This window comes from Squalius cephalus (genome assembly GCF_949319135.1).
Source record: "Squalius cephalus genome assembly, chromosome: 7".
Lineage (NCBI taxonomy): Eukaryota > Metazoa > Chordata > Actinopteri > Cypriniformes > Leuciscidae > Squalius > Squalius cephalus.
The window spans coordinates 27,418,730-27,430,156 of NC_137128.1; the positions used below are offsets into that span (position 1 = coordinate 27,418,730).

The 11,427-nt window shown below is 38.9% G+C and overlaps 1 protein-coding gene across 1 annotated transcript in view; it reads left to right on the top strand.

Moving 5' to 3' along the window:
* grin3ba (glutamate receptor, ionotropic, N-methyl-D-aspartate 3Ba) overlaps positions 1-7,462 on the top strand; it is a 51,907-nt gene extending 44,445 nt beyond the window's left edge. The window contains exons 6-9 of the mRNA XM_079876652.1: positions 553-704; positions 4,065-4,229; positions 4,642-4,712; positions 5,436-7,462. Of these exons, the coding sequence (XP_079732778.1) occupies positions 553-704; positions 4,065-4,229; positions 4,642-4,712; positions 5,436-5,967 (920 nt within the window). The 3' untranslated portion in view covers positions 5,968-7,462. The remainder of the gene's footprint in view (positions 1-552; positions 705-4,064; positions 4,230-4,641; positions 4,713-5,435) is intronic.
* The last annotated feature ends 3,965 nt before the right edge of the window (positions 7,463-11,427 follow it).

The window sequence follows — 11,427 nt, forward strand, 5'->3', positions numbered from 1 at the left end:
CAATTGAAAATGTTTTACAATGAACTCTGTTAGAGCTGCATATGGCAGTTTATCTGTTCAATAAAATACCTTACTCACCTTTGAGTAATAAACACCATCTCTGCATCACTTTTATAACATTTCAAATTCCTCAGTTCTCGCCTTCTCCGAAAAGCCAAGCCAATCTTGATTCTCGTTTTATTATGAGCTCTGTCGCATTCTCTTTTTGCCAGCAGACTCTCCTCTGTTTGGCTTAAAAATAAAACAAGTGTTTCCCCGAAGGTTCAAGTTTTAGCTGCTCCATGTACTTAAAAAACTCATATTAATGAAATAAAAGGCCACTTACAGTAAGCTTACTCAAAGTGTACTTTCATGTCATGCTTTAAAGAAGTACACTTATTTTTATGTGATGACTAAAATATCATGATTGTTCCTTCTCAAGCCTCTCTGACAATGAGTTATAGAGGTATCAGTTCACTCTAGAATTTGAATGTGTTCTCTTTAACAAAATCCTGCTAAGCTGAGCTGAGCTGTATGTGTAAATTGTTGTTTTGATATTCTTTGTCCTCTCAGGTTACGGGATTGGGCTACCCCAGAACTCCCCTCTCACCCGAAACGTGTCTGAATACGTCAGCCGCTACAAGTCTGACGGTTACATGGACATGCTGCACGACAAGTGGTATAAAGTGGTTCCCTGTGGGAAGAGGGTTTTTGCTGTGACAGAGGTGAGCCATCAAAAAAGAAAGGCTGAGAGTGTGCGGTACAGTATATGTGTGCGTGCCTGTTCTTGTTTCAAGCCCTTCTGCCCTTGACCAAGTTCCTCTATGAATTCGACAGGCTCTTGAAAAATCCTTTTGTTTGGAATTACTGTCTCCTGCAGTTTTATAGCCGTTCTGTCAGAGCGACGCCGGGCCACCACAATCCATTTTCATTCCCAAGGGCTCAACGTCAGCCGTACCGCCCCACACACCTGAGGCTCTGAGTAGCAGCAGCCAGCGCACTCCATCAATGGAGTCTCAGTCAATAACCTCCCAGGAGTTGTAGCACTCCTGTAAGACATTGTCTTGTACAGTCTGGCTTCATTACCTAGCTGTGGTTATGAATGGGGAACTTCATGAGCACAAGCAATGACATTTGTTTTCGGCCCCTGTGCCAGCTGGAACTCATCTCACGCTCTCCCTCTCTCTTGCACTGGAGCCAAGCTGTCCTGTCACCACAGACACAATGTTGTAAAACCACTACTTTGCTGTGCAATAAATTCTGCAAACAAGCGTAAGGGTTGACTGTGGGGTCCTCGCAATCAGTTGTCCTCTTTGAATGTTTATTCTAGAGCTGTTTATAGAAGCAGTTTCAAATGCAAAACGTAATGCCAGATACAAAGATGCGGGGATGAAAGCGATGGGGAATTTAAAGCAACAATCCAACATTAAGTGCTGCATCTGGCATGTTCTCAAAATAAATGAATAATTCAATTATGAATAAAAAAAAAAGCCAGTATTTGTACCTAAATAATATTTGTTGTTCATATTTGAAACACTACTTCTGTATTTGGGCCAACAGTGTATAAAGCCAAAGACAAATAAATATTTTTGTCTAAAAGAGTAACTTCAAAGCTTTATGTGGGAGTATTGTTACTTTTTAATATTAGCAGGACTATCTGTATTTAATTTTTTTTTTTTAAGCATTAAAGCATAAAGCCACCCCCAGCATTTTTTATATTTTTCACTAAATTTACATGGCCCCCAGAATATTTTGTTGTATAAATATCTGAAGATGTAATATATCAATAGAAAGAAAAGAGAAAACATTTTATTCATGCATTCTTTATTTATCAACACTTGAATGTGGGTAAAAAAAAACAAAAAAAAAACGGAGAAAATCTCATTATAGACCATGGTGGGGAAGAATTGTTTCATAAATGATGGAAAATTCCATCAATGGCAGGGAAAGAGTTAATGGATTAGTTATCCCCTTGTTGAAAAATAAGTGCAATTGTATTGAATGTGCAATTGAAGTGTATATCTTTAAAAAAAAAAGGCCTTGCAGATAATATATTAATAAATAAAAGACCATTTAAGTTTGCTTAAGAAACATAGTCATGAAAGTGTTGTAGTCTCATCTTTAAGAAGTGCACTTTCTAATAATGTCAAATTCATTTTACTTTAAAGTATTTTGAATCATGTTGTAATAATCTTTTGTCATGTTTTAAAGTACAATATTTTGATGTGTTGAGTAATACTGTACTATAGCAGTAGAGTAGAATAGAGGCTACTTGATTATCATTTTATTTGTAGCGTGCTATCCAATATTACATTTAAGGCTAATATATTTTAAATGTACTAAATCATCATTACAGTTTGTAATTACAAATTCATGTAATTCATGACATACACGTTTCAATAGAAATGAAGTAAAAGTATATTTTAGTTTTCCATAAATGCTTGTCGCTATGTTCAGCAGTACACTTTAACCAGACAATAGAAGTAATAATGAAATTACATATAAAGATGTACTCGAGTCCTACTTAAAAAAAAAAAAACTCTAAAGTTTATCTAATTGCATTTAATATAAATTTAGACTATTATACATTTTCGTTTTACATTGTTCTCACGTATATATATTCTTTTCAAATTTATTATTTCTGTTATTAGAACTCTTTTGAGTATTAAATCCATTACTAATCTTAAAAGATAGATAGATAGATAGATAGATAGATAGATAGATAGATAGATAGATAGATAGATAGATAGATAGATAGATAGATAGATATAAATCAGACATCAGAATCAGTTATTAGTTATTGCACATTAAAGAGCCTAATAGCAGCAGGCAGGAACGACTTACAATGCCGTTCAGTTTAACATTTTGGTGGAATCACCCTGTCACTGAATGTGCTCTGCCGAAACACCTCTAAGGCATGTAGTGGGTGCATATCATTGTTCATGATATTGTTTATTTTTCTCAACATCCTCACCTCCTCCACTTGCTCAACCCAGCCCTGTGTGATGCCAATGATGGAGCTTGCCTTTTTAATCAGTTTATTTTAGTCTGTTCCTGTCAGATGTGTGTGCGCCCACCCCCCAGCACACCACACCAAAGAAGAGAGCACTAGCCACAACAGTCTTAGAGAAGATGCACAGCAGAGGATGGCAAAATCTTAAAAGATAAAACAGAATCGTATTGTATACCGTTACCGCATTATTTTAATGAAATCAGAGCAGCCAACATGAAGTGCAGTGAGCACTTCATCTGGTCAGTGGCACTGGCACGTATGCATGTACGCATGTGCATTTAGCCACTATCCCATTCTGTAACACTCTCTTGGGAACTGACATCATGATAAAGGGCTGGAGCCAATCCTGTTATGTGCAGAGAATGAACACACTCACAACAGAGGTAGCAGGACTGAGATGAACTAAACATGGGACTGCAGTCTCTCTGTGTGTGCAATGTTAGAAGATCAATGAGTGTCTCATTTTGCATGCATGCTCCACACATATGAGGGACAGGAAGTGGAATATTTTCCCCTTTTAATCTACACCAAATCCGCATGACTTTTAATTTAAATTATAACAACATGTTATAAAATTGTGATTAGTTCTCTAGTCAGCAGGACTCCTCCCTCCTGATCAAAGCCATTGCAGGGGAATGATGGATTCCTTTGTGTATGTTGGGGCTTCCAACACCCGAGGGGGAAAATAATGATGGGACAGGAACAGGGAGGTCTATAATATACCCGATGAGAGCAAACCGCTAGGATTCACATTTAATTAAAAAAAGAGCACTGGTAAAGCATCTACTGTAATATGAAATTAAATATTGGTGATTGAATCACGTATGAATTTTTTACTCGCAAAAAAAAAAAGGAATTTCAGCTGAAACTGCATATACATAAAATCACCAGTTTTACAGATTGCAGGTGGACTTTCTGCTATTCTTTTTGCTGATGTTACTTGTGGATTTTATTTTCAAAAAATAATAAAACCTCTGGGGGAAATGTGCAGTCATCACCAGAACTGCAATATACTGTGATCCTTTCTTCTGTGCTTGTGTGTTTTTATATATTGTTGTGTATGTGTGCGCAGACTCTGCAGATGGGTATCCAGCATTTCTCGGGGCTCTTTGTGCTGTTGTGTGTGGGGGTTGCAGGTGCTTTACTCACTCTGCTGGGGGAACACACTTTCTTCAGATTCATTCTGCCTCACCTCCGCCGCCAGCAGAGATTCAAATACTGGCTCCACACCAGTCAGGTGAGTGTGTGCCACCATATGCTACAACTCATTTTCTACAAGTAGAGTTTAAAAACCTTGCTGAATACGAACTTCCCAGGAGGACTTGAACGCACCAAAAGTAGTGCCTTTACTTACACATAACCAAAGTTATTTTTTAGTAATTCATATATATATATATATATATATATATATATATGAATTACTAAAAAATAACTTTGGTACTGTGTGTGTATATATATATATTAAAATGCTCTTATCCAAGTTACAAGGCATGTTTCTTTCATAAAACAGGGCATCTGCTCCCTCTAGTGTTGGGAAGCTGAAAGCACAAGTCTGTAGCCTATGTAGTAGACACATTGTATTTGATTATATACAGTATACTGTATACTTAATTGAGTATTGTTCAGTGGCCTTTTTGTTATTTATACAGAAAATCCACCGTGCATTAAATATGGGTTGTGATGATGAGAGGAAATCAGAGGTTGAGAGCAGTGACAGATGGTAAGTTATGATTATTGCGTAACAAATTACCACACTTTCTTAAAAGCGCCATTAAATGTAGTAATGCTCCTCATTGAAATTTACACCAGAACTTGTGAAATTACAGCAATTTATTATATGGCTCGTTGGAATTCTGGAATGGGCCAATTCTGATTGGCTAGTTAGAGGTTAAATATTTTTGTATAATGACCACTTAACTGTATAATTGTTCATTGCTCCAGGCAACCAATTTCCAGCATATGTAGCTGTGCTAGTTTTATGTCTCTCAGATCATTCAATGGACTTTTTCTAATTACATTATAAAATAATTGTATTCATTACCATTTATATATTTATTTATTTGGTAAGTAGCCATTTAATAAGTTGAATAATGTACAGTTAGGCAGTCATAATAGGTTACCTAATCGCCCTTTATTTTGCAGCAATGACCAGTTGACTGTACACTATCATTTGCATATTGTGTATAAGAAAATAGTATTGCCTTTGAGCTTTGAACTAATGTGTGCAATTAGTGTTATTTATGTTAAAAAATACCCATAAAAAAGAAATTAGTAAACAAAGGACAAAAAATCTATATTGGCCTCTCCAGTAAAAGCAAGTGGATACTGTTTCATTAACGGGATATTGAAGAGGCTCCGTGTTTCGATTGATTGTGGGGTCTGTTTGTGATGAGCTGTGTCCCTGCATCTTGTAAAACTGATTGCCGCTGTGTTTTCCTCTCAGTCCCACCTTGTGCTTGTCAGAGAACTGTAATATCCACCGCCTGCCACCCTCCACTTCTTCTCCTCCGCCCTCCACCTCCTCCACTTCCCCTTCCACTTCTACAACCAAGTGGAACAATCAGAGTGTCAAGGCTGGTCGAGAGGCCAAAGAACATAACAAGCATGTCCACTTTAACTTGGAGACTCTCAACAGCTACCAGCTCCAAGCTCCACCCCCTGGGCCAGAAAGGGGCCGGAGGGGGTTGGTGGGAAGCCCGCCTACCCAGTTGTGTTCCAATGGTGGACCTAATCTCAGTCTTAGCCTGGTGCTCTCACCCCCGGCCTGCTCGGGACAGTCAACGCCGTGGGAAGAGGAGCTGCGGGAGCTGCAAGGGAGGATCGAGGAGTTTCGCGGCCAACTCAGGGCCGCCCTTGCCAGGCGAGCCGAGCTCCAGCGGACTCTGGTCAGACAACGGCTCGATCAATCCCAAACAAGCTCGGCATCTAATCCCACCACCAACACCCTGACCAAAGACGTCAACAGGGGGAGGTGATGTACGCTGTGTCCGGACACTCACAAAGGCAGTGGATATGAGGGGATAAGGGACATCCTCTCATCTGAGAAGTCGTGCTGTGCAATGTTCTGCCTTCTCCTTTCTCAATGACTGCTGGAGTGCTGTAGTGATGGATGAAACACACTGTGATGGAGATTCAGCTTGTAATCCTGCAGTTTGGCTGACTTCCAGCTTCAGAGAGAAAGCATTTGTGTGTGTGTGTGTGTGTGTGTGTGTGTGTGTGTGTGTTTAAAGCCAGACAACTGGACAGAGAACAGACATTTAATGCACCATTAAATATTCGCTGGCCATGGTGAATATTTGCACCCACAGACGTCCAGCATGAAAATAGATACTTTTTGTAAATAATTCAATGGGATTATTTAGTAGGATAAGCACCAATGGATCTAGTCTCAGTCTCGGACGGCAGGCCCATGGACCACCCACAGTCCGCTCAGTGACCGGCTGATGCTTATTGCACACAAAAATAACATAACTAGTTCTGATAAAGGCACATAGATTTTCTTTTTTTTTACAGTCCGACCTGTTAATGTTAAGAGTTGATACAATGAGGAAGAACTAATCCCTGGATTTGACAAAGTTTGCAAGGTTAATAACATCAGGGTTTGGCTTGAGCAAATTAGTAGCAAGTTAACTATATATCCATGAGCAGAACTACATTCAGCTTTGTTTTCTGAATTATGTCCATGATAGAACTTCAGACAGAAATTCAGATCACATTTTATGCCGCCATTGATGGAAACAGTCAGAATTAGTGCACCTATTCGATTTCATTTTATGGAGCACCACACATGACATACGGCAGAATGGCCATGAATTAACAATTCGTTCCCACAAATTATGATGTTTTATTTAGTTTTCATTCATTCATTGCTACACTTGTACTAATAAGTTCCCTCTTTTTAGTTAAATTGTGGCCATGTTGTAAAAATGTGTTCTCTCATTTCATAAAAACAGGCAAATTAATTAGTACAACGTAGCTATGATTTAACTAAAACAAGCAAACTAATTAATAAGTCATGGCCATAATATCTTGGGGTCTTTTCCCCTCTGCATGCCATGAGCAGAGCCCCATACATTTTTCAGTCTTTTATTATATTATTATGATATTATCCACTTCAGATCATCCAAGCCCTAAAGGGCACATATAAAACAAACGTGGTTGGTCAGTTTACATGTCAATCAGGCGGCCTCTTCCTGTCTGAGTGGGCGGTTCTTGGCCAAAATAAGCTGCCATGGACCAAACTTCCAATTTTGATTAAGCCACTACTTGTCTTGCTGTGGTGTATTTTTTCCACTTATAATGTTTGAATAAATATATTGTTTGCTTGTGTGTTTTAATGGTGATAAAGTATGATTCTGTTTGAGATGTTTGACCATCAAATGTCACTGGCCTCCGATATATAATCTAAATGTTATAAAGTCTGAAAGAGTTATTGCATTTACTATTATTAATAAACACATTTTCAAGTAATCATTTATGAGTGAAAGTTTCACTTTTAGCAATTGTTTTGTTGAAAGTCCCTCAACGTTGTGTTAAAGTCTGCGCTAAGTATTTTGGGTGGTTATTATTTCTGCCAGAGATATGTGACTGTCGCTTTGGTTGATTCAATAGCAAATGCTTAAAATCAATGATTACTAAACAATGTTAAACAGATTAACAGCCTTGGCTGCGTTTCCCAAAAGCATCTTCTTAAGCCTAAATTTATCATAGAGACAATTGGTGGCAATTGTTCCACGATCAACTTAGGCTTATGACGCTTTCGGGAAACGCAACCCTGGTTGTAGCAGTCAAATTATTCCACTACTATTACGAGATGATGGTGTTCTCGCATTCATTTTCAGAGCAAACTTCAAAGTAAGTTTTTAGAGCAAACTGTCTGAGGGAGACTGTCAGGGGACTGTCTAAGGAAGACTGTCAGACGATCAGTTTCCATTGGGAGACTGATGAACAATGGCGTCATTATATTGAGTTGTTTTCATTTCATAGAGAGAGAGCATGCTTGGCTGAGCATTAAGTGTTTGATAAAATAGTGTTAACATTTAACTGTCTTTACTAGTATTGGAGCTCAGTTTGTTTGAGGTAAAATTCTTTGTTTTAATCAATGTAAAATAACTCTGATATGGTTAGAAGGCAAAACGAGGAATAGCAGTCTTTACCAATCAAAACACTTCAGAATCAGTTAATTATTAACATGTTTAATTATTGTGTGGAATTTGTATTTTACTAAAAAACAACTTAAATACTTTTTAGACTTTTTGAGTACTCAATGAACTATATTTACATTACATATTTACATTGACATTACTTAAGTACTTTTAAAAATGAGTACTTATGTACTTTTACTTAAGTAAAAATTGGTCTTTACAACTTTTAGTTGTAACAGAATAATATTTGACCAGTAGTATCTGTACTTTCACTCAAGTAAGGAAGTTATGTACTTTGTCCACCTCTGGCTCCAAACCTAATTAAATACCTGATCCAGCTCATCAAGTCCATCAGGCTTATTTAAAACTACAGGTATGATTGGAAGTTTGAACTAAACTCTGTAGGGCTGTAGCCCTCTAGGAATTGAGTTTTGTACCCTTGATGTATGAGTTCTAGATCTGATATAGGGCAATTTGTTCAGCAGAGTGATGTAATCTTTATTATGATTGCATCATCCATGACTTCTAGGAATAACATGATGCAATTCATATCATGTATGACGAGGATTGCATCATTCATTGTTTTGCCTAAAAAGCAAGTACTGTCTGGTAACTGTCTGGTTCATCTTCTCCCGACTTACAGGCAGACATTTTAATCTGCCAAGCCTGTAATAAAGACTATAAAAAGATGGACCAATGAAGCAGAGGGGAATACAGAAGACAAGGAAAGCACCAGGCCCAGACGGTGTTTCACCTGCCTGCCCCCTGTGCTCTATAAGGACCTGAAGTGGGACAATCACATTGACTCCATTGTGAAAAAGGCCCAGCAGAGGTTGTACTTCCTTCACCAGCTGAGGAAGATCAACTTGCCACAGGCGCTGTTGATGCAGTTCTTCACAGCCGTCATTCAGTCTGTCCTCTGCACTTCAATAACTGTCTGGTTTGGCTCAGCTACAAAATCAGACATCAGAAGACTACAGAGGACGGTTCAGACTGCTAAGAGGATTGTTGGTGCTCCTCTGCCCACCCTCCAAGAACAGTATACATCCAGAGTGAGAAAAAGGGCTCAGAAAATCACCCTGGATCCCTCACATCCAAGCCACCTTTTCTTTGAACTTTTGGCACCGGTGCTACAGAGCAGCGAGCACCAGAACAGCCAGGCACAAGAAAAGTTTCTTCCCCCAGGCAATCTGCCTCATGAACAGTTAAATGTTCTCCCCACTGTGCAAAGATCAATATCACTTATATTTATATGACAATGCCCTGCCTCTTCTTATTCCATTCCCTGTTAATTCTATTATAATCGGTTTGTGTATAAATATATATACTGTTCACATATATCTTTATTTTTATTTTATTATCCGTGTACTGGAAGCTTGTTCTGTCACCAAAACAAATTCCTTACCAAACATACTTGGCAATAAAGCTCTTTGACTCTGCTTCTGTCCAAACCCAGTCATAGATTTATTCATAGATCCAGTCAAAGATGTATTTGAGTTATTTCTGGTTTAAATTGAGAACCCCTCCCATTATTATTCACTCCCATTCCCAAGTATATACTGACCCAATACCATATCTTGAAAACTAGAGCAAATCAACAATTTTAAGCATAATCTTCATTCTCAGTGACCCAAAATTAGTAAAGTTTGACAACATTTAATTCAGAAGCATTTTGGCTGTGCAGTCATTGCTTGTCATTCTCATGAGCATCATGCTTTAGCCCTTAGCTGTAGTGCCACCCTGGTGTTACAGTTTACACAACATGACCTGAAAGAGAGAGCTGCCATATGTCGATGATTCAAACCTCACACAGCCTGACACCGAATGCTTTCAGGAGAAAAATCTGTCTGTAAAAAACTGTAGTCGCTAGCCCAAATCTCAATATACCGCTCTTAATAATAATAAGAAAAACATTGCCAGGTCACTTTAAAACGGTTGCTTTAAGTATGCAAGTGGGTGTGATTATTAAATAATTTAACTTGTGAATGTAAATATAGAATTTAAAATATATGTGGTTTTTGTGATGTTTTTGGGTTAATTCATTCTTGTTGCCACTGGAGAGTGCTCCAGGTTGCATGTTGTTTGGCTGATGCTAAAAAGGAATAAAACGAAGAACAAGTTGTTTTCCCTATACTCACAGTGTTGCGTCAGTTCCTACAAGAAAACATATATAATCAGTATTATACTAGCATATTGATGCAGACATAATATACATTGGCGACGAGCACAAAGTTCCCACTGCCATTATCAAGCTGGAGATAAAGTGCACAGAATGGACGCAATCATCCTTCGGATGAGACGTTAAACCGAGGTCCTGACTCTCTGTGGTCATTAAAAATCCTAGGATGTCCTTCAGAAAAAGAGTAGGGGTGTAACCCTGGCATCCTGGCCAAATTAGCCCATTGGCCTCTGTCCATCATGGCCTCCTAATCATCCCCATATGTACTGATTGGCTTCATCACTCTGTCTCCTCTCCAACAATATGCTGGTGTGTAATGGGCGTTCTTGCTCAATATGGCTGCCGTCGCATCATCCAGGTGGATGCTGCACATTGGTGGTGGTTGAGGTGATTCCCCCTTCTATGTAAAGCGCTTTGAGTACCCAGAAAAGCGCTATATAAATGTAACAAATTATTATTATTACTATAATCATCAGACATGTCAAAGCATTTGACGAGGCGAGGGAACAATGCTCCACCTATGTAGAACGATTTGAGCATTTTGTGGAGGCTAATGACATCAATGAGGAGAAAAGAGTCTCAGTATATCTCAGTGTGGTGGGGGCAGCAAAGTACGGACTCTTACGCAGTCTCATTGCGCCAGTTAAGCCTGGGACTATGAAGTATGACGAAATTGTGAGCACACTGCCAACACATTTTACCCCCAAGCCAATTGTGATCACAGAGAGATTCTGATTTCACAAACGATATCAAGCTGAGGGTGAAAGTATCGCTCAATATGTGGCTGTGTTAAAGAGATTAGTGGAGCACTGTGAGTTTGGCGATAATTTGAGTGACGCGCTGGGGACAGATTTGTGTGCGGTTTGAGTAGCGAGTCGATACAAAGGAAGTTATTGACAGAAACGGCTCTCACGTACCAAAAGGCTGTGGACATAGCGATGTCAATGGAAGCTGTGTCTAGGGAGTCACAGCACCTGAGTAACTCACTGAAAGTTAATGCAATGTCCCTGTCATCAGCGTCGTCCAGAGAGAAATGTTACCGGTGTGGGAAGTCCAACCACATTGAAAGTGAGTGTTTCTATAAGGTCACAATTGTGGCAGGAGAGGTCACA